The sequence below is a fragment of the Hypanus sabinus genome, chromosome 11 (assembly GCF_030144855.1).
Source record: "Hypanus sabinus isolate sHypSab1 chromosome 11, sHypSab1.hap1, whole genome shotgun sequence".
In the NCBI taxonomy this organism is placed as follows: domain Eukaryota; kingdom Metazoa; phylum Chordata; class Chondrichthyes; order Myliobatiformes; family Dasyatidae; genus Hypanus; species Hypanus sabinus.
In genome coordinates, this window is record NC_082716.1 from 22,975,765 (window position 1) to 22,999,991 (window position 24,227).

Sequence of the window (24,227 nt, forward strand, 5' to 3'; positions counted from 1 at the left end):
AGCCACCTCTGATCTGCAGGTGACAAGTGGACAAGAGCGCACGGCAGAAACTCAGCAAGAATTTAGAGTTGTCCAGATGTCATAATCAAAGAGTTATAGAGAACGACAGCACAGAAGCAGGCCCTTTGGCCCATCTAGTCTGGGCCAAATTATTATTCTGCGAACATAGCCCTCCAAACCACTCCCATCCATGTACTTATCCAAACTTCTCTTTAAAAATTGAAGAAGTCCTCATCAGCATTTCCACTGGCAGCTCATTCCACACTCTCACCAGCCTCTGAATGAAGAAATTCCCCCTCATGTTCCCTTTAAACATTCCACCTTTCACCCTTAACTTGACCTCTTTATTTGTTGTCACTTCATCTTCATGTCTGCAGCCAGCATCAAGTTCAAATTCAAGCTTATTGTCATCTAACTGTACATGTATACAACTAAATGAAACAACGTTTCCCCCGGACCATGGTGCACCCACAATAAGTATATCATACACAGCATGTAGAGTAAAACAAAGTATTACCACAAATAAGTTAATAAAATATAATTTAAAATACATTTATTGTGCAGCAGAGGCAAACAGTGAACAGCTCGCTGTCCCAGTAATGAATCTTTGGTGGTGGCACGGTATTCATTAGTGTCACAGTCTGGGGGAAGAAGCTGTTACCCAGTCTGACATTCCTAGTCCATTCCTAGTAATCCCTTCCTGATGGTAGTGGGTTGCAGAGAGTGGTAGGGATCCTCAACAATGCTATGAGCCCTTTCTCTACAATACTGCTGGTAAATATCGCAGAAGTGGGAGGGTAAGGGCGATCCAGTGGTTTTTACTGTCCTCTGTAAGTGTCTTGTGGTCCAAGGCCTTTCAGCTTCCACACCACACAATGATGCAGCCTGACTGGACGCTGTCAGTGGTCACGCTCCTGTCGAAAGTTGTTGGAACGGGGCCAGGTTGCCTCACACACCGTTCTCCTCAGCAAGTGTAGATGCTGCTGTACCGTCTTGACTAATGAGGAGGTGATGTGGGTCCAGGTTAGATCGATTATTCAAAGCAATGAATAGATGGTAAAGTCCCATTGGATTCACCTCAGAGGATGAAAAGGACTCTATATATTCAGCTTTTGTTTATTTCTCATGTGCTGAAAGACTTATTGTCCCTGTAGGTTATCGTCATTGTGCTAACCCTAGTGATGCGGAAGAAGATCAGTCTGACTATCCAGTTGTTCCGGATTGCCAGTAAGCTACTCCGAGACATCCCTCTGTTGCTACTCCAGCCACTGTGGACTTTAATTATCCTCGCTTTATTCTGGACGTATTGGGTGGCCGTGCTTCTAAGTCTGGGCACTGCAGGTGGGTGGCATTGATTTCTGTTCGTCCCAGCTAAACTCAACTCATCCGACTACAATAACTCACACAAAATGCTGCAGGAACTCAGCAGGTCAGGCAGTATCCATGGAAATGAATAAGCAGTCGACATTTTGGGCTGAGACCCTTCATCAGGACTGGAAAGGGAAGGGGAAGATGCCAGAATAAAACGGTTGAGGTGGGGAGGGAGTACAAACTAGAAAGGAATAGGTGGAGCCAAGTGAGGAGGAAGGTGGTTGGGTGGGGGAGTGGGATGAAGTAAGAAACAGGGAGGTGATAGGTGAGGAGGAAGATGGGTGGGTCGGGGGGGGGGGATGAAGTAAGAAACAGGGAGGTGATAGGTGAGGAGGAAGATGGGTGGGTGGGGAGGGGTGACGTAAGAAACAGATAGGTGAGGGGTGAAGTAAAAAGCAGGTGATGGGTGAGGAGAAAGGCGGGTGGGGGTGAAATAAGAAACAAGGAAGTAATGGGTAGAGAATGTAAAAGGCTGAGAAGAAGGAACCTCAGATTCAGGTTTAATATCACCAGGATGTGTTGTGAAATTTGTTAACTTAGCAGCAGCAGTACAATGCAATACATGATAATATATTTTTAGAGTAAATCAATTACAGTAAGTATATATGTAAATAAAATAATTAAATTAAAAATAGTGCAAAAACTGAAATAATATAAAAAAGTGAGGTAGTATTCAAAGGTTCAATGTACGTTTAGAAATTGGATGCAGAGGGGAATCCAATGGTAACGTTAGAAGAGGCATGACCTGGTGATAGGGGTTCTTAATAATGGATGCCACCTTTCTGGGGCACTGCTCCTTGAAGATGTTTGGATACTACAGAGGCTAATACCCAAAATGGAGCTGACTAATTTTACAACTTTGTAGAACTTCTTTCAATCCTTTGCAGTAGCCCTCCCCCACCCCCCCCCCCCAACACCAGACAGTGGTGCAGCCTGTCAGAATGCTCTCCGCAGTGCATCTACAGAAGTTTTTGACTGTTTTAGGTGACAAGCTAAATCTCCTCTAACTCTTAATGAAATATAGCCACTGTCTTGCCTTCTTTATAGGTGCATCGATATATTGGGACCAAGTTAGATACTCAGAGATCTTGACACCTAAGAATTTGAAATTGCTCAGTCTCTCCACTTCTGATTCCTCTTTGGGGATTGGTTCATGTTCCCTTGACTTACCCTTCCTGAAGTCCACAATCAGCTCTTTGGTCTTACTGACGCTGAGTGCAAGGTTGTTGCTGCAATACCACTCAACTAGTTGGTATATCTCACTTCTGTATGCCCTCTTGTCTCCATCTGAGATTCTGCCAACAATGGTTGTATAATAAGTAAATGTATACAGCAGATGGAATTTGAGCTGTACCTCGCCACGCAATCGTGGATATAGAGAGAGTAGAGCAGTGGGCTAAGCCCACACCCTGAGATTCACCAGTGCTGATTGTCAGCAAAGAGGAGATATTATTACCAAACCACACAGACTGTGGTCTTCCGGTTAGGAAGTCGATGCTCCATTTGCAGAGGGAAGTACAGAGGCCCATGTTCTGCAGCCTATCGATCAGGACAGTGGGAATGATAGTGTTAAACGCTGAGCTATAGCCAAAGAACAGCATCCTGAATTACTGTAGGTGTTTCTATTGGAGAGGAGAGTGGACCATGGGAGAAAGGGAAGGAGGTGGAGCACCAAAGGGAGGTAATAGGCAGATGAAAACAAGAGGTAAGAGGGAAGCCGGAATGGGAAATGGAAGAAGAGAGAAGGGGATTTTTTTTTTGATTTGCTTCTGTTCAAACAGATCCATGTTTGCTTGATGTGGAATTCACTGGATGTGTTAAAGAGCCACATAATTTTTCAGTACTTTACACCTACCTCATTGTTGAGTGTTCATTAATTACTTAGAGTCATAGAGTAATGTGGTATGGAAACAACCCTTCAGCCCATCTCATCCATGCTGACCAAGATGACCATATAAACTGTGGCCATATCAACATGTACAACACACTGGAGGAACTCAGCAGGTCGGACAGCATCCGTTAAAATGAGCAGTTTAGTCCTGACGAAGGGTCTCGGCCCAAAACGTTGACTGCTCATTTCAATGGATGCTGCCCGACCTGCTTGAGGTCCTCCAGTGTGTCGTATGTGTTGATTTGACCACAGCATCTGCAGTGTACTTTGTGTAAACTGTGGCCATGGTATGTTGCAACACATGGGCTGCCCCAGCACATATTCTGACTGTTTGCATTTCAACTCAAGTCAAGTCAAGTCAAGTCAAATAAACTTTTATTGTCATTTCGACCATAACTGCTGGTACAGTGCATAGTAAAAATGAGACAACGTTTTTCAGGACCATGGTTTACATGACACAGTACAAAAACTAGACTGAACTACGTAATAAAAAAAAACACAGAGAAAGCTACACTAGACTAGAGACCTACACTGGACTGCATAAAGTGCACAAAAACAGTACCGGTATTACAATAAATAATAAACAGGACAGTAGGGCAAGGTGTCAGTCAATTGACGCAAACGATGCACTTGACTCGATGTTTCTATGTACATGTAACAAATAAATCTAATCTTTTCTTTTAAAAGATCCTTTAATTTATTTTTACTCCATGCCCTAAGCAAAGAAGGTCAGCATGCCAAACACCTTTACCGCCAGTACATGCAACACCACTTCCAGGAAGCTTGAAATGTGTAATCCCATTAACTTTATTTTCTCATTTCCCTGTGGATCCTGAGCATTGACAGCAATTCCAGAATTTATTGTGTACCTTCCATTGCCCTGGAGTTAGTGTTGGTGAATAACCATTTTAATTTCCTACCGCCTTTCTGTTGAGGAGGAAGTTCCAGGCTGTCGATCCAGTGATGGTGAAGGAACAGTGATATATTTTCAGCTCAGGATTGTGCGTGACTTGGTGGGGAACCTGCAGGTGGTGGTGCTGCTTTGCACCTGCTGATTTAATGTGGAATATGCAGGTGGCGGTGTTGGCTATGGAGCTGCTGCAATTGGTAGGCACTGCAGATGAAATGGCAGGAACCAATATTTTGTGGTAGGGGATGTTGTGCCAATTAAGCAGACTGCATTCTCCTTAATTTTGTGTAACAGACCATAAGACGTAGGAGTAGCAATAGGCCACTTGACCCATCAAGTCTTCTCTGCTATTCCATTATGGCTGATTTATTATCCTTCTCAACTCCATTCTCCCGATCTCTCCCAGAAACCATTGACATCCTTACTAATCAAGATCCTATCATCCTCTACTTTCAATGTACGCAATGACTTAGCTTCCACAGCCATTTGTGGCAATGAATTCAGTAGATTCCCCACCCTCTGGCTAAAGAAATTCCAGTGATTCTCACAGCTACCAAGACTATACCTCTTTGCACCCTGGCAGTTGTGAAAATGGCATCCCCTTCCCTCAGTTCCTCCATACTCACCACATCTGCTCTCAGGATGAGGCTTTTCATTCCAGACCTAATGAGATCTTCTCCTCCTTAAAAGTAAGGGGCTTTCTTTCCTCCACGATCACTGCTGCCCTCACCCACTTCTCTTCCATTTTGCGTACATCTGCCCTCACCCTACTCTCTCGATGCCCCACCAGAGATATTCCTCTTGTCCTCACCTACCACTCCTTTAGCCTCCACGTCCAGCACATAATACTCCATAACTTCCACTGTCTCCAAAGAGATCCCACCGCCAAACACATTTTTCCCTCCCCCACTTTCTGCTTTCTGCAGGTATTGCTCCCTACGCAACTCCCTTGTTCGTTCATCATTCCCCACTGATCTCCCTCCTGGTACTTTTCCTTGCAAACGGAGCAAGTGCCACACCTCCCCCCTCACTATCATTCAGGACCCCAAAGAGTCCTTCCAGGTGAGGGGACACTTCACCTGTGAGTCTGCTGGGGTCATCTACTGTATCTGGTGCACCCCGTTTGGCCTCCTGTATATTGGCAAGACCTGATGTAATTTGCCGAGCACCTGTACTCCATCGGCCAGTACAAAGTGGGATGTCCCGGTAGCCACCTGTTTCAATTCTACTTCCCATTCCCATTCTGCCATGTCAGTCCATGGCCTCCTCTACTGTCGTGATGAGGCCACACTCAGGTTGGAGGGGCAACACCTTATATTCTGTCTGGGTAACATCCAACCTGATGGCATGATATCGATTTCTCAAACTTCTGGTAATTGCCCAAACCCATTGTTCACCATTCACCATTTCCCTGTCTCAACTTCTCCCTTCCCTGCCCTTCACCCCATTCTGGTGTTTCTCCTTCCCTTTCTTCCATGATCTTCTGCCTTCTCCTATCAGATTTCCCCTCCTCCATCCTTTTATCCTTTCACCAATCCATTTCCCAGCTCTTTACTTCACCCCTTTCCCTCCACCCCCCCAGTTTCACCTATCACCTACCACCTTATATTTCTTTCTCCCCTCCCCCACACCTTCTTACTCTGACTTCTCAGTTTTTTTCCTGATGAAGGTTCTCAGCCCAGAACGTCGACTGTTTATTCCTTTCCATAGATGCTGCCTAACCTGCTGAGTTCCTCCAGTGTGTTGTGTGTGTTGCATGGATTTCCTCGTATTAAAATCTGCAGATTTTCTCGCGTTAAAGAAATTCCTCCTCATCTCTGTTCTAAAGGGATATCCTTCTATTGTGAAGCTGTGCCCTCTGGTCTTAGAATCCTCCAGTTTAGGAAACATCCTCTCCATGTCCACTCTATCTAGGCCTTTAAATGTTCAATCGGTTTCAATGGGATCACCCTTCATTCCACTAAACTTCTGCGAGTACAGACCCAGAGCCATCAAACGCTCCTCAAACATTCCCGGGATCTTTCTTGTGAAACTCCTCTGGACCCTCTCCAATGCCAGCACGACTTTTCTTGAATAGGGGGCCCAAAACTGTTCACTTGATCAGACTCTAGCTATAGTTCAAAAGACTAAAACTCAGTTGTGAAATCGCTTGTAATGAGGATTGGGTCACTTGAGGACATGAACTGTTCTGAATCCAGATGAGACTCCATTGCCAGTTCTCTGAAAGGGGTTTATGTGGGAGGCACTTGAGCAAGTCAAAACCATTTTCGAATGGCTGTGCTGTCACAGTGCACACTGACTGAATTTCAGATTTGGCTCTCTCTCCAGACATAACTGACATGGGAATTCGAATAAAGTTGTGCTGCTACAGTAGGTGGTGTGTTCACAGGCTCAGGGCTAAGAGGCTGATTTCAATAAGTCAGAAGCTGTTAGAAAATCCCAATGTTTCAGACCATTATCATCACTTCAAATAAATGTCATTATACTTGACATAGTGATAATACAATTTTAAAATGTCTTGAGATTGTTTTGTCTGCTATGTAGATGCAGTTCTTTCACTCTTAGTACATTATTAACTTAATATTTGGGACTTATTAGGTTAGCTGGGTAACTTGTGCACCTTCATAACTATTTAAAAAGGGGCCCCAGTTTCTATAATATTAACTGAGGTGGTGGCTGGATTAGAATGAAAATAGTAAGTTTGGGGAAGAGGAGTTTGAGGGAAACTACTTGACATAGCCAGAACCTGAAGCATAGAGCAATGTTCTGTCAGAATTAGGCCATTCGGCCCAGCACATCTGCTCCACCATTCCATCATAGTTAATTTATTATCTCTCTCAACCTGCCTTCTCCCCGTAACCTTTGACACCTTGACTAATCAAGAACTTGTCAACTCCACTTTAAATGTACTCAATGACTTGGCCTCCACGGCTGTCTGTGGCAATGAATCCTATGGATTCACTGCCATCTGCTTATAGAAATTCCTCCTCATCTCTGTTCTAAAGGATGTTCACAGTTCTGAGCTGTGCCCTCTGGACCAAAACTCACACCCGACAGGAAACATCCTCTTTGCATCCATTCTATCTAGGCCTTTCAATATTTGATAGGTTTCACTGAGACACCCCCTCGTTCTTCCAAACCCCAGCCAGTGCAGGTCCTGGGTCATCAAACACTCCTCATGCATTAATTCTTTCTTTCCTGGAATCATTTGCATGACCCTCCTCTGGACCCTCTCCAATACCAGCACATCTTTTCTTAGATAAGGAGTCCATAACTGCTCACAATACACCAAGTGCAGTGTGACCACTGCCTTAGAAAGCTTCAGCATTACATCCTTGCTTTAATATTCTCGTCCTCTGAAAATGAATGCTAACATTGTATTTACCTTCCTTACCATCAATTCAACCTGCACAAGGATTCCAAGTCCCTTTGCACCTCTGATTTTTGAATTATCTCCCTGCTTAGAAAACATTCTATTCCTTCATTCTTTCTACCAATGTGCACAACGATACTTGTCTCTACACCATATCCCACCTGACCTTTCTTTGGCCATTCTCCCAATCTGAGTCCTTCAGCAGACTCCCTGCTTCCTCAGCACTACCTTCCTCCCCCCACCCCCCACCTGTCCTTGTATCGTCAGCAAGCTTGGCCACAAAGCCATCAATTCTGTCATACAAATCATTGACACACAACATGAGAAGAAGCAGAACCGACGATGACCCCTTCGGAACACCACTAGTTACCGACAGCCAGTCAGAGAAAGGCCACCTTTATTTCCACAATTTTCCTGCTTCCAGTCATCTAATCTTCTGTCCACGCTAATATCTTTCCTGTCATACCATGGGCCCTTATCTTGGTAAAGCAGCTCATGGCAGCACCTTGTCAAAAGCCTTCAGAAAGTCTGAGTAAACAACATCCATTGAGTCTCCTCCCTGTTATTTCCTCAAAGAATTCCAGCAGAGTTGTCAGTCAAGATTTCCCCTTAAGGAAACCAGGCTGACTTTGGCCTTTTTACCATGTGTCTCCAAGTACTTAAAACCTCATCCTTAATAATGGAATCCAACATCTTCCCAACCACTGAAGTCTGGCTAACTTGCCTATAATTTCCTTTCTCCTGCCTCTTTTCCTTCTTAAAGAGTGGAGTGACATTTGGAATCTTCCAGTCCAGTCCTCCGGAGCCATTCCAGAATCTGGTGATTCTTGAAAGATCATTACTAATGCCTCCATAATGCCTTTAACTACCTCTTTCAGAACCTTGCAGGGTAGGCCTTAAATAACAAAGACTGAAAAACAGGGAATGTGCAAAACAAGACAAACTGTGCAAACAATAAAGAAGTAATAAATAATACTGAGAAAGTGAGTTGTAGAGTCTTTGAGATTGAGCCCAGAGGTTGTGGAGTTTGCTGAGTGCTGAGGTGTGTGAGGTTACCCGTGCTGGTTCAGGAGCCTGATGGTTGTTGGATAGTAATTGTTACTGTACTGGGTGGGGTAGGACATTAGGCTCCTGTCCCTCCTGCCCGATGGCAGCAGTGAGAAGCGAGCGTGGCCTAGATAATGGGAGCCTTTGTTGGCGGATGTTGCTTTCTTGTGACAGTGCTCCTTGTAGATGTGCTCAATGGTGGGACGACTTTGTCTAAGATGGACTGGGCTCTGTCCATGACATTTTATTGACTTTTCCATTACTGGGCATTGCTGTTCTATACCAAACTATGATGCAATCAGTCAGTATACTGTCCATTATAGAAGTTTGTTAAAGCTTTAGGTGAAATGTCAAATCTACACAGACTTCTAAGAGAGTAGAGGTCCCCTCATGCCTTCTTTGTATTAACACTCGTATGCTAATCACAGGGCAGATCCTCTGATATGGTTACCAAGGGATTTAAAGTTTCTGACCCTCTCCATCTCCGACCTTCTGGTGAGGACTGGCTCATATACGGCTGTTTTTTCCTTCCTGTGGTCAATAATTAGCTCTTCAGCTTTGCTGATGTTCAACAAGAGGTTGTTGTGGCACCATTCAACCAGGCTTTCACTCTTCCTCGTATATGCTGACTCGACATCACTTTTGATTTGACCTACAACTGTGGGGTTGTCAGCAAACTTAAATATGGCATTGGAATTATTGGAGTTGCACTGGCTGAGGTACTGAAGGTGTTACTGGCTGAAGCACTACTGTGTACTACAACGGACATGGTTCTTTTTATTGTGATTGTTCTTTCTTGTAAATAAAAATGTATAATTTGCTCTTTTTTATGAATGCATCTTATCTGAAGCTATATAAGACCACAAGGCATGAGAGCAGAATTAGGCCATTCAGCCCATTGAGTCTGCTCCGCCACTCCGTTATAGCTCATCCCAGATCCCACTCAATCCCATACACCTGCCTTCTCACCATATCCTTTGATGCCCTGACCCAGCAGGAAACGATCAACTTCCCCCTTAAATATTCCCACAGACTTGGCCTCCACCGCAATCTGTGGCAGAGCATTGCACAGATTCATTACTCTCTGGCTAAAAAAATTCCTCCTGACCTCTGTTTTAAAGGATTGCCCCTCAATTTTGAGGCTGTGCCCTCTGAGACCCCCATCAAAAGAAACATCCTCTCCAAATCCACCCCATCTAGTCCTTTCAACATTCAGTAAGTTTCAATGAGATCCCCCCCGTATTCTTCTAAATTCCAGTGAGTACATGCCCAAAGCTCCCAAATGCTCCTCACATGTTATCCCCTTCATTCCCATAATCATCCTCGTGGACCTCCTCTGGACTCTATCAAATGACAGCACATCCTTTCTGAGATTATGGGGCCCAAAACTGTTGATAATACTGCAAGTGCGGCCTGACTAGTATCTTATAAATCCTCAGCATTATCTCCTTGTTTTTATATTCTATTCCCCTTGAAATAAATGCCAACATTGCATGTTCCTTGTAAATTAACCTCCTGGGAGTTTTACACGAGGACTCCTAAGTCCCTGTGCACCTCTGATGTTTGAATTTTCTCCCCATTTAGAAAATAGTCCATACTATTGTTCCTTTTACCAAAATGCATTATCATACATTTCCCAGCACTGTATTCCATCTGCCACTTTTTTGCCCATTCTTCCAATTTGTCGAAGTCCTGCTGCAATTGTATTGCTTCCTCAGCACTACCTAGCCCTCCTGCTTTCTTCATATCATAGAACATAGAAATCTACAACAGCACATCTTTGACCCACAATGTTGTGCCGACCATGTAACCTAATACAGAAACTGCCTAGAATTTCCCTAGCACATTGCCCTCAATTTTCTAAGCTTCATGTACCTATCTCAGAGGCTCTTAAAAGACCCTATTGTATCCACTTTCACCACCATTGCCAGCAGTGCATTCCACACATCCACCACTCTCTGTGTGGAAAAACTTACCCCTGACATCCCTTCAGTACCTATTTCCAAACACCTTAAAACTATGCCCCCTTGTGTTAGCTATTTAAACCCTGGGAAAAAGCCTCTGGCTACCCACACGATCAATGCCCCTCATCATCTTATACACCTCTATCAGGTCACTTCTCATCCCTCATCACTCCAAGGAGAAAAGCCCAATTGCACTCAACCTATTCTCATAAGATATGCCCTCCAATCCAGGTAATATTCTTGAAAATCTCCTCTGCACTTTCTCTATAGTATCCACATTTATTCTGTAGTGAGGTGACCAGAACTGAACACGGTGCTCCATGTGGGGTCTGATCAAGTTCTTATGTAGCTGTTACATTACCTCATGGCTCTTGAACTCAATCCCATGGTTGATGAATGCCAACACATCATACACCTTCTTGACAACCTGTGCAGCAGTTTTGAGTGTCCTATCGACACGGGCCCCAAGATCTCTCACATCCTCCACACTACCAAGAGTCTTACCATTTATATTATATTCTGTCTTCAAATTGGACTTACCAAAATTAACCACTTCACACTTACCTGGGTTGAAGTCCATCTGCCACTTCTCAGCCCAGTTCTGTATCCTATTGATGTCCTGTTGTAACCTCTGACGACCCTTAACCTTTGTGTCATCAGCAAACTTACTAACCCACCCTTATACTTCTTCATCCAGGTCATTTATTAAAAAAATCACAAAGAGGAGGGGACCCAGAACAGATCCCTGTGGAACACCACTGGTCTCTGACCTCCATGCAGAATACGAACCATCTACCACCACCTTCTATTGGCAAGCCAATTCTGGATACACAAAGCAAGGTCTCCTTGGATTCCATGCCTCCTTACTTTCTGAAGGAGCCTTGCATGGGGAACCTTATCAAGTGCCTTATTGAAATCCATATACACTACATCCACTGCTCTACCTTCATCAATGTGTTTTGTTACGTTATTCACTCAGGCTTATAAGGCAGGGCCTGCCTTTCACAAAGCCATGCTGACTATTCCTAATCAGATTATGTCTCTCCAAATGTTCATAAATCCAGCCTCTCGGGATCTTCTCCAACAACTTGCCAACCACTAAAGTCAGACTCACTGGTTTAATATTTCCTGGGAACATCTGCAACTCTCCAATCCTCCGATACTTCTTCCGTCCTTATTGATGATGCAAAGATCATTGCCAGAGGCCAGCATCTCCTCTCTCACTTCCCACAGTAGCCTGGGGTATATCTCATCGGATCCCGGTGACTTATCTAACAGTGCTTTTCAGCAGCTCAGCCAAATCCTCTTTCTTAATGTCCACTGTAAGTCATCCCCACAATTGCCAAGGTCTTTTTCTCTGATGAAAACTGAAGCAAAATATTCATTAAGTACCTCGGCAAAGTATTCATTAAATACCATTTGCAAACTTTGCCACAAAGCCAACAATTCCATTATCTAAATCTTTGACAAACAATGTGAAAAATAGTGGTCCCAATACTGACCCCTGAGGAACATCACCAGTCACTGGCAGCCAACCAGAAAGTGTCCCTTTTATTCCCACACACTGCCTCCTGTCTGTCAGATATTCCTCTCTCTATGCCATATCTTTTCTGTAATGACGTAGGATTTATCTTGTTAAGCAGCCTCGTGTGGCAGCTTATCAAATGTCTTATGAAAATCCAAGTATATGACATCCACTGCCTCTCCTTTGCACACCCTGCTTATTATATCCTTGAAGAACTCTAACAGATTGGTCAGGCAAGATTTCCCTTGATAGAAACCATGCTGACTTTGACTTATTTTATCATTACTCTCCAAGTACCTTGAAACCTCATCCTTAATAGTAGACTCCAACACTTTCCCAACCACTGAGGTTAGGCTAACTGGCCTATAATTTCCTTTCTTTTGCTTTCCTCCCTTCTTAATGAGTGAAGTAATATTTGCAGTCTTCTAGGCCTTCAGGACCATGCCAGAATCAAGTGATTCTTGAAAGATCCATTATCACTTCAGCATCCTCTCTCTGGACTCTGATGTAGTCCATCTGGTCCAGGTGACTTATCCACCTTAAGACCTCTGAGTTTGCCTAGCACTTTTTTGTTTGTGATAGCAATGACACTCACAGACCTCTGGCACACTGCTAGTGTCATCTACAGAGAAGACAGATGCAAAGTATCCATTAAGTTTAAATGCCATTTCCTTGTCCCCTACCCATTACTACCTCACCAGCATCATTTTGCAGTGGTCCAATATCTATTCTCACCTCCCTTTTACTCATTATACAACTGAAAAAAAAGTTGGTATCCTGCTTTATATTATTCGCTAGTCTCCCATCATCTTTCATCTTTTTACTTATTATAGATTTTTTAGTTGCCTTTTGTTGGATTTGAAAAGCATCCCAATCATCCAACTTCCCACTACTTTTGTTACCTCGGATACCCTTTTCTTGGCTTTTATGCAGTCCTTAACTTCCTTTGTCAGCCACGGTTGCCTAGCCCTGCCATTTGAGAACTTCTTCCTCTGTGGGACATATATATCCTTGTGAAATATTCCCAGAAACTTCAGACATCTCTGCTCTCCCACCAGTATCCTTATCCAGTCCACCTGGACAAGCTCCTCTCTCACGCCTCTGTAATTCCCTTTATTCCATTGCAATACTGATACGTGGGACTTACGCTTCTCCCTCTCAAACTGCAGAATGAATTCACTCATTTTATGATCGCTGCCTCCTTTACATTAAACCCCCTAATAAGACCTGGGTTATTACACCTAATCTATGATAGCTTTTCCCCAAATAGGCTCGAGCACAAGCTGCTCTAAAAAGCCATGTCATAGGCATTCAATAAGTTCTGTCTCTTGTGACCCAACAGCAACCTGATTTTCCCAATCCCCTTGCACATTGAAGTCCCCTATTACAATTCTGTCATTGCCCTTATTACTTGCCTTTTCAAGTTCCATTTGCAATCTTGCCTCAATATCTTGGCTACTATTTGGAGGCCTATATATGATTCTCATAATGTTTTTTTCACCCTTGCAGTTTCTTAACTCCACCCAGAGATTCAACATTCTTTGACCCTATGTGACCTCTTTCTAAAGATGTAATTCCATCTCCTAACAGAGCCACACCACCACCTATGCCTTCCTGCCTGTCCTTTCAGTACAAAGCATATCATTTAACTCTTTGCTCTGTCTGCATTTGTACCCAATCATTGGCTTGGCCTTCCTTACATTCATGTTACATCCATCAGCTACTTGTAAACCTGCTGACTCATCCTCAGCTCTATCATACTGGTTCCCATCCCCTTGCCATATTAGGTTAAACCACCCCCAACAGCTCTAGTAAATCTGCCCACAAGAATATTGGTTCCGCTTGGATTCAAGTGCAGCCTGTCCCTTTTGTACAGATCCCACCTGCCCCAGAAGAAGTCCCAAGTATCCAGAAATCTGAATTCCTGCCCCTGCTCCAATTCTTCAGCCACACATTTATCTGCTACGTCATTCTATTCCTATCCCCACTGTCGTATGACACAGGCAGCAATCCTGAGATTACTGTCTTTGAAGTCCTGCTCCTCGGCTTCCTTCCTAACTCCCTGTATTCTTTTTTCAGGACCTCCTCCCTTTTCCTTCCCATGTCATTTGTACCAATATGTACCACGACTTCTGACTGCTCACCCTCTCTTGTCAGGATATTGTGGACGCATCCAGAACATCTCGAACCCCGGTACCTGGCAGGCAAACTACCTTCTGTGTTTCCTTTTCATGTCCATAGAATCGCCTATCTGTTCCCCTGACTACAGAGTCCATAATTACTGCTGCCATCCTCTTCAGTTCCCTACCCATCTGAGCCACAGGACCAAACTCTGTGCCAGGGGCATGGCCACTGTTGCTTCTCCTAGGTAGGTCATCCCCCCCCCCCCCCAACAGTGCTCAAAATGGAGTACTTATTATTGAGGGGGACGGCCACAGGGGTGCTCTCCACTATCTGACGTTCCCCCTTCGCTCTCCTGGTAGTCACCCATTTATCTCTCTCATGTAGCCTTGGGGTGACTACCTGCCTGTAGTTCCTGTCTATCATTGCCTCACTTTCCCTACAAGCCAAAGGTCATCGAGCTGCATCTCCAGTTCACTAACACAGTCTCTAAGGAGCTGCATCTCAATGAACCTGGTGTGGATGTCGCTAATGGTGAGATTTCCAGCGGTGTGCTACACGCAGCGCTAAAATTACGACACGGAGTCGGTAACTGCAGTCGAAGGAAAAAACTTTATTCGAAATCTTCAGCCTCACTTTTAAGCCTCCCTCAACCTGCCCCCCCATGGCGCAGAGGCTCCAAAGCTCTGTGCTCGCAAACCCCCGTAGGCTATCTAATTGTGAGTCGGTTCGGATGTGCCAGGAAATGGGTCGCCACAAGACCGTAGTCTCCTAGAAATCCCACATCCGACGCCCAGAACAGAACACTGGCTCTGTAGACATACCCCCTATTCTCTCTGGAGTTAAATAAGAAATAAGGAATTAACTAACCTAGCCTCCGCCTGTTCTCACAGAAGCCTTATTGAGTCACTGCCTTACCATTCTGACTCAAGACTACTCCGACGATTACTGCTCCCACGATGACCACTCCACTAGGCAGTACCTCTCTTTTGTAGAGACTGTTTTTAAAAGCTATTTGTCGGACTTGCACAGGGGCACTCCTGTTGCATCTGCTCAATACTCCAATTAATGACTCCCATCAAAAAGAAATGTACCCATGATGCTGTTGCAGGTAGGTTTTTCATTGCATCTGCGCATTTGCATTCTTGTACACATGACAATGAACTTGACTTTGACTGTGACCTAGTGTGTCCAGGGATGTGTTACTTTCCCTGATTCAGTTGCAAATCTTATTTGATAAATGTCTTGCGAAGCATAGTGTGAGGGTTTTCAATGCAAGTCTATTTTGGCAAAAAAAAAGCATATTATCTGGTTTACATTTCTGAGATTCAGAGCCCTAGTGCATCATCTGAAAACAATTAATGTGCTGGTAATCAGGAAAATTAACAGTTTCTGGCTTGTTGGTACTGAATATGAAAGTAGGTAAGTTGTGGTTAAAGATAAAGATTAACTTTGTCACAAGTACATCAAAAATTACGGTGAAATATGTTGTTTGTGTCAAGGGTGTACAGCAAGTAGCCCGTATGTATCGCCATGCACCAGGGGCCAACATAGCATGCCCACAAAATATACGAACCCTAACTTCAACATCTTCAGAGTGTGGGAGGAAACCGGAACACTGGAAGGAAACTTGTATGGTTCTGGGAAGAAAATACAATCTCCTACAGACAACAGTGGGCATACCATCCCAATCTTACAGCTGGGGCTGTAAAGTGTAGCGCTAACCACTACACTTCTGTGTTTATTTATACGGGCCGCTGGAGAGACCACATGTATAGTATTGAGCATGGTATTGGTTTTCTTATTTTAAAAAGAATATTAATGAATTCAAAGCAGTTCAGAGAATGCCTACTAATGTTTGAAATGGGTGGCTTGTCTTATGAGGAAAAGTTGGATGTTATTTATTGGAGCTTAAAAGTGTGAGAGGTGACTTAATTGAATTGGAGAAGATCCTGAGGCGTTTTGACAGAGAGGCTCCTCATCTAAGAAAAGATCTGCTGGCATTGGAGAGGAGGTTCACAAGGATGATTCTGGGAATGAAAGGGTTTTCATATGAGGAACGTTTGATGGCCCAGGCTCTGTACTCACTGGAGTTTAGAAGAATGAAAGGGATCTCATTGAAACCTTTCAAATGTTGAAAGGCCTAGACAGAGTAATTGTGGAAAGGATGTTTCCCATGGTGGTGGAGTCTAGGACAAAAGGGCGCTGCCTCAGGATAGAGGGGTGTCCATTTAAAACAGATGCAGAAGCTCCAGGGACATTTTTCAGTGCTAACACAACTCATTTGCATGAGTTATCAAAAATGAAGGGAATGGGAATGCCTTTTAGTTACAGTCAGTATGCAACACAAACCCAAACTTCCTTAGAGTTGTAGCTACAACTAGCAATAATACTGGTGCACCTCAAGGATGCGCGCTTAGGCCACTGTTCTACTCTCGCTATGTGTGTCTAGGCATAGCTCAAATTTATAAATTTGCTGATGACACAACTATTGTTTGCAGAATTTCCAATGGTAACAAGAAGGCATATGAGAGCAAGATAGATCAGCCAGCTGAGTGGTGTTACAATAGCAATCTTGTACTATTTTGCCATTTGAGTATTTCTTTATTTTTGGAACACATCTATCCTGCACCTTCCTCATTTTTCCCAGAAACTCAGGCCATCACTGCTCTGATGTCATCCCTGCCAGCATCTCCTTCCAATTTACCTTGGCCAACTCCTCTCTCGTACCACTGTCATTTCTTTTCCCCCACTGATATACTGTTATGTCAGACTTCACTTTCCCCCTATCAAATTTCAAGTTGAACCTAATCGTATTGCCTCCTTAGGGTTCTTTTACCTTAAGCTCCCTAATTGCCTCTAGTTCATTACATAACACCCAATCCAGTATAATCCCCTAGAAGGCTCAATGACAAACTGCTCTAAAAATCCATCTTGTAGCCGTTCAACAAATTCACTGTCCTGAGATCCATTACCAATCTGATTTTCCTAATTTACCTGCATGTTGAAATCTCCCATGACTGTCATAACATTGCCCTTTTTTATTTCCCATTGTAATCTATAGTCCACATCAATATTTTCAGGTCTGAATATAACTGCCATCAGGGCCCTTTTACCTGTGCGGTTTCCTAACTCAACCAACAAGGTTTCAGCATTTTCCGATCTTATGTCACATCTTTCTAATGATTGGATGCCATTCTTTCCCAGCAGAGCCCCTCTGCCTACCTTCCTGTCCATCCTTTACAATGTGTAACCTTGTACATTCAGCTCCCAGCTCCAGCCATCCTACAGCCACAACGCCAGACAGCGATGCAACCTGCAGAAGTGTGCGTGACATATCGAGTCTCCTCAAACTCCTAATGAAACCTTGCTGCTGTCCTGCCTTCTTTGTTGGACCCAGGATAGGTCTTCATACATGTTGACACCCAGGAACTTGAAACTGCTCGCGCTGTCCATTTCCGATCCATCAATGAGGACTGGTGTGTGTTCCCCCAGCTTCCCCTTCCACAATCAGTTCCTCGGTCTTACTGACGTTGGGTGCAAGGTTGTTATTGCAACTCCTCTCAACCAGCTGATCTATCTCACTCCTGTATGCTTTCTTGTCACCATCGGAAATTCTGCAAACAATAGTCGTGTCATCAGCAAAGTTATAGATGGTGTTTGAGCACATAGAAGGAGTAAAGCAATGGGCTAAGCACACATCTTTGAGGAGCACCATTGTTATTGCTAGTTGTAGCTGTAATTCTAAGGAAGTTTGGATTTGTGTTGCATACTGACTGTAACTAAAAGGCATTCCCATTCCCTCCACATTTGATAACTCAGGCAAGTGACTGTGTTAGCACTGAAAAATGGCTTTAGTAACAGTGGTCTCTGCCCGAGTCCACCAGGTGGCACTCTTGTGCAGCCTGGTAGAATCCCTAAGTGCTGATGTTAACAGATGCATAGGAAGGATTCTTCCAGCACGTTAGAAAAATTACTATAAACTGATGTGTTAGAACTGCCAGCAATTTCAAACCTTAACCTGATCATTTTAATTCTGTTCATGCCTAATTTCATTGGACTTATTTTCAATATAATTGAGCATGAATGGAAGTAAAATAAACATCAGTTCTCTCTCCTCTCAATCCATCTTGCAAAGTTGACCACATTATTTCAATCTGCCCCATGTCACTTGTTTGTACACTATCTTTGTCTTTCTATCTCCTCCTCTCTTTAATACTCTCTCCCCTCTCACTCCCTCCCCTCCCTGTGTCTTCCTCCCTGCCTCTCCCTCTATTATGTTTTTTCTTAATAGAAGACTAACTTTGCGTGGGTTTTCAAACACTAGCACATTTATTAACAGTCATGATGGCTTTAGCACTTGAGTGCATGCTGCCAGTTCACCAACATCACTTCCAGTTCTGAGTTGCGTACATAATAACACATATTCCCCTTTTAGAGAAAACAAGCATGTCCTCATAAACCTGCAAAACACAGTCAAGCTTTTCAACAAAGATATTTACATTAACTTCAATCGTAATAAGCAAATGCAGAACATTCACTCAACAACTCTCAGTCAGTCTCTTTTTGTTTTACTTTTTGCCTCTGCAAATGTATGGCTTTCACTTTCTGTGTTAATATGTGTCTTTGAGAACTCATTTTCACATCTGCTGGCCCCTTTGGTGTACAGATGCATCACAGCTCTGAGTTGGAGCTTGCGGTTTATCGATCCACTCAGTTCCTTCTCTAAGATGTTCCGCATTCCATCTGAATCTGGTAGGAATGTGGAGCAACTTTCTCTTGCAGATATTCTTATGTGGACTTTGTGCCAGGATCATGATCTTGGATTCACACTTGATCTCCAGATTTCGGGACTGGTAGGCCTTTCACAGACTTGTCATGATACCGTTTCTGTTTTTCTTTCCCTTTTTCCTTAGCCAGTTTGACCTTGTGTGCTCCTTTAGGTGTCAATCGGTTTTCGTGGACCGGAAGGTTAGTGTGTATGTATCGTCCCATCAGAGTTTGGGCTGATGAAAGGCTGTTCTGCACTTCTGTAAACATCAGACTTTTGTGGAAGTCCTCTTGTTCATCTCTATCATGAGGCCCTTCCCTACCTTGACTCTGCTAGGCCATTAGATTTTGCATGAAGTGAGCTTGAAGCTGTATGTTGAAACCCCCCAATCATTGGCAAAGGACTCAAATTCACAGCTCGAAAATTGTCTGATCTCACTTCATGTGGAACTGCAGGCCTCGCGAACACAGCTTTCAGGAAGGTGATGACCACTTTGCTGGATGTCGATTGCATTGTTCTACCTTCGGGGTAAATGGGAAAAGTATTCTGTTACAACACCCATTACAATCAAGCAAATCCACTCTAATTTTGACGTGCAGCCTGTCTGGTACAGGTGTGGTGTAAGTGGTTCTACCTGCCACTTCGGTCTGGAGGTAAGGCATATTTCACATGAAGCATGGTCTGGCTGATGTCCTGGTTCATTCTTGGCCAGAACATCACTTCACGAGCTCTTTGTTTACACTTCTCACCAAGATGCCCTTCATGAATCTGGAGCATTTCCCTGTGTATCACAAACCTTTTCCCACAAAAGATCGTATCTTCCACTGTTGACAGTTCAGCTCTGCCTGCCCAGTACTCCAGAAAGCACATTGGGCCATTGTTCTTAGCTGCTGGTTATCCTTTCTGTATTGTCTCTTTGAGTACTTTAATTGTTTTATCTGTCCCTGCTGCTGCCCTAACCTTCTCTGTTCTATTGGGAAATACAGGAATAGAGGTTACAATCATGTGAACCTAGGCCTGTAAATCAGTGTAAATCTCTTGGTCACTCTTTTCTTTCCTGTTGACTGATCGAGAGAACCGATTAGCAGCAGGCGTATATTTTCCTGGTATGTAGATCATCTTCACGTCATATTTCTGCAGCCTTGTCAACCTCTGCTGTATCATCGTGGGACAGGCGTTCAGTGGTTTGGACATAATTGAGACTAGTGGTTTATGGTCTGTCTGCACTTCGAAGCTTGTCCATAGATATACTGATGGAAACGTTTGCATGCATATATATGCTGGCAAGAAACTCTTTCTCTATCTGTGCGTAATTGGCTTCTGTACATGTTAAAGCCCCAATGCCACGTGTCATCATCCTGCTGTAGTAGTACTGCTCCAAGGCTGTGCCAGGACACATCAGCCAAGGTTCTAGTACACCTTTCCAGATCATAAAACTTCAGCATGGACTCTTCAGTTAGATTCCTCTTCAGCCTCTGGAAACACTTTTCTTGTCATGAGACCAAATCAACTCATTTTGCTGCTCAGCGAGTGACCTAAGTGGTGCTGACACAGTAGATAGTTGAGGGATGAACATGGCCAGGTACATCACCCTCCCCAGGAAACGTCTCATCTCTACTTTGGGGCCTCTCCATGTTCTCAATGGCTGATGTCTTTCTTGGGTCAGGCTTCACTCCCTCTTCTGATATGACATCTCCCATAAAAGTCGGTGTCTTAACACCAAACTCACATTTCTCGGTACTTAATTTCAAATTGACATTCCATGTCATGTCAAGCACTTGTCACAGTCATGCATCATGTTCATCCTTGGTGGATCCCCAAACAATGATGTCATCCATCATAAGATAAGATAAAACTTTATTTATCTCGAAGTAAATTATTGTTGCAAGGTTGCTCAGTCAGAAATATATACTTTAAAATACCAAATGTAAGCATTGAGGTACAAAAAGAATACAAAACATGTATGAGAAAGTAATAGTGCAAAATACAGATATGCAATGAACTTGTGTTAATGAGGAGGAGTTATAGAGTCTTCTAGCCACAGGGAGAGAGGATCTCCTGTGACGTTTAGTGTGCACCTCAGTGGAATCAGTCTGTTACTAAAAGCTGATCCTCTGTTTGTCCAGTATGGCATGGAGGAGGTGAGAGGGATTGTCCATAATGCCTGGTAGCTTCTCCAGCACCCTCCTCTCAGACACAACCAGCAGGGAATCCAGTTCCACCCCTCAGAACAGAACCAGTCTTCCCGATGAGGTGATCGATCTTCTTGGCATCAGCTGCTCTCCCCCTGCTGCCCCAGCAGACCACAGCTTAGGACAGAATGCTGGCCACCACTGAGTTGTAGAACATCTGCAGCACAGTACTGCAGACGTAGAATGACCAGAGCTTCCTCAGGGAGTACAGTCAGCTCTGTCCCTTCTTGATCAGAGCCCCAGTATTTTTAGTCCAGTCCAGTTTATTGCCCGGGTCAGTTCCCAAGTATTTGTAATCACGGACGACTTACACATCCATTCCCTTGATGGAAATGGGAATGCCGGGTGTTCTCACCTTGCTAAAGTCCACCACCAACTCCTTTGTCTTAGTGATGTTGAGCTGCAGGTGATACAGCCCACACCATTCAACCAAGTTGTCCAGCATCTTCTGTACTCAGCCTCTTGACCCCTGCTGAATCGTCCAAAAACTTCTGCAGGTGGCAGGAATCCAAGTTGTATCTGAGGTCCAAAGTGTAGACGGTGAACAGGAAGGGGGCCAGGACAGTCCCTGGGTGACCCTGTGCTGCTATCCTCTGTGACTGATACACATACTGTGGCCGTCTGGACAGGTAGTCTGTAATCCAGGACATTAGTGGAGTAGCAGCCTGCCTCTCCATGAGCTAAAGCACTTGAGAAATCAAAGAAAATGATTTTCACAGTGCTGCCTGGCTCATCCAGATGGGTGTAAGCCTGTTGAAGCAGGAAGATAATGTCATCCTTGACTCCAATACGTGGTTGGTAAGCAAACTGCAGGGGGTGCAGTGATGGATTTACGATGGTCCAGAGCTGAAACAGGACCAGTCTTTCTAATGATTTCTCATCATGCACGGTCAGTTCCACTGGTCTGTAATCATCAGTTATGCCCTCAAAAGATCATGTGGATGGTTTTATGGTAGACTTCTGGTATGGACAGGATTCCATATGGTACCTGAAGAAAGTGATATCTTCCCTATGGTGTGTTAAAAGTACATAGTATCAACCTTGCTTCATCTGCCAAAACCTAGATGTCGTGTCAAGCTTGCTGAATCACTCGGCACCTGCAAACTGGGACATGATCTCCTCCCGTGTCGGCAGTTTAAAATGTTCTCTGTTGAAGACTATATTGAGATCCCTTGGGTCTAGACTGATCCAAAATGCTCCAGTTTTCTTTTGCACAATGACAAGAGAGCTCACCCAATCTGTCGGTTCTTTAATTTTCTGTGTGCCTTTTATCCGTTCCATGCATGCTAGTTCTTGTTTGAGTTTGTATCTAAGTGCAGACAGAACTTTACTGCATGCATGGACAACAGGAGAAACTGTTTCATCTACATGAATTTTGCATACACCAGTTAGGCATCCGAGCCCCTCAAAGTCATCTGCATTCTCTTCCGTAAGCGAACTGTGGTTATCTTTAGTCTGTGAAGCCACTGCGGAAACTCTTTCCACAGGTTGAGCCTTTCACATTTAGTCAGACCTAATATTGGCTGTATTCTTTTTTCAACAATCAGTAGCTGTGCATTTAAGTGCTGCCCCTTATGCTTGAAGGTCACAATATAGCTCCCGCCCCCTCCCCATACTGGAACGTTCCCTCCAGTATAGCCCGTCACTTTTAACTTCACTGGGTGAACCTTGCTCTTTATTTTGTGAGTCTTGTGATCATCCATAGACAACAGATTCACCTGGGCTCCGGTGTCAGACTTGAATGGAATTACTGTCTCATTCACAGTCACTGGAACAATCCATTCTGTTTTACCAGTCTATAGAGAATCTACAAAAACTTCATCCTCTTCCTCAGCAACCATCTGCACCTTTCTCTTGCAGAACTTTGCAAAATGATTCCTCTTCCTACATGTAATTAATTAGACTTTTCATAAGCAGGACACTTCTTTGGGAGGTGCCTTCCTCCATATCTGCTACATTTGCTGTCTGAGCCTCCCTCTTTGCTGTGGCTTTGGGAAATGCCTTGCGCTCTGCCCCTCTATTTTCCTAGCATGCCCTGCTTTTGCTCTCTGCAGCTCTTCAGCTTGAGATCATGTGGTCTCGGCTGCCCTACACATATGCACAGCCTTTCTAATGTTAAGCCTTTTTCACAGAACAAGTTTTCTTTGAGAATGTTGTCTGGGATCACAAAATATTTTGCCTCTAACTAGTGAGCCTCTCAAATCTTCAAACTCTCTGGACTTGCTCAATGTGTGTAACAGATATTCAGTTACGCTTTGTATTTAGATTTCACGCCAACTTCAAACACCATGTTATATTTGTCCTTGATAAAAGACAACCTTTGCGTGGGTTTTCAAATGCCAGCACATTTATTAACAGTCATGATGGCTTCCAGCTCCACACTTTAGTGTGTGCTCCCAATTCACTGATGTCACCTCCAGTTCGCCTCCAGCGTTGCGCACTGAGAACTGAAGTTCTTTGTTACATGCACACATAATGGCACACCTCCCTCCTCTATTAATCTCTGCCTTGAATATACTGATGCTATCTCTGCAGCCTCTTTTGCTGCTCTCTTGGTGAAGAAAATGCTTCTCACCCACCGTTCCAAGAATCAATCCGGTGAACCTTGTGTACTCCCTCTACTGCAAGTAGATCCTTCAAAAGGAGGACCAAACCAGCACACAGTGTTCCAGATATGGTCGCATCAGAGTCTTGTTTAATTGGTGTAAGATGTCTTTCCTGTTCCACTCAAATCCCAAAGGCCATAATACCATTTGCCTTCCTAGCTATGTGCTTCACCTGCATATTAACTTCCAGCGATTCTCAGAACAGAGTCTGGATCTCTGTTAAACATCAACATTTTTAAATTCTTCAATTTTTTAAAGATTACCCGCTCCTAACGGTTTGGGTGCTTCGGTAGCCTAGCGGTTAGTGTGACACTATTACGGCTCGTGGCGTTCAGGTGTGCGCAATTCAGTTCCAGCGCTGTCAGTAAGGGGTCTGTACATCTTCCCCATTATAGTGGCAAAATCGATCCAAAATCAAAACAATTGCCACCTGCCTGCAACCCCGGATGGAGTTGT

General features: G+C 44.0%; 1 protein-coding gene across 7 annotated transcripts in view; it reads left to right on the top strand.

Annotated features, from left to right (window-relative positions):
* Positions 1–24,227, top strand: part of LOC132401765 (choline transporter-like protein 3) — a 160,696-nt gene that overhangs the window by 78,124 nt on the left and 58,345 nt on the right. For all 7 annotated transcript variants that reach the window (XR_009514696.1, XM_059983943.1, XM_059983942.1 and 4 more), the window contains one exon: positions 1,155–1,341. Coding sequence is in view for 6 of the 7 variants with exons in the window: in XM_059983943.1 (XP_059839926.1) it covers positions 1,155–1,341 (187 nt within the window). In the remaining variant the exon portion in view is untranslated. The remainder of the gene's footprint in view (positions 1–1,154; positions 1,342–24,227) is intronic.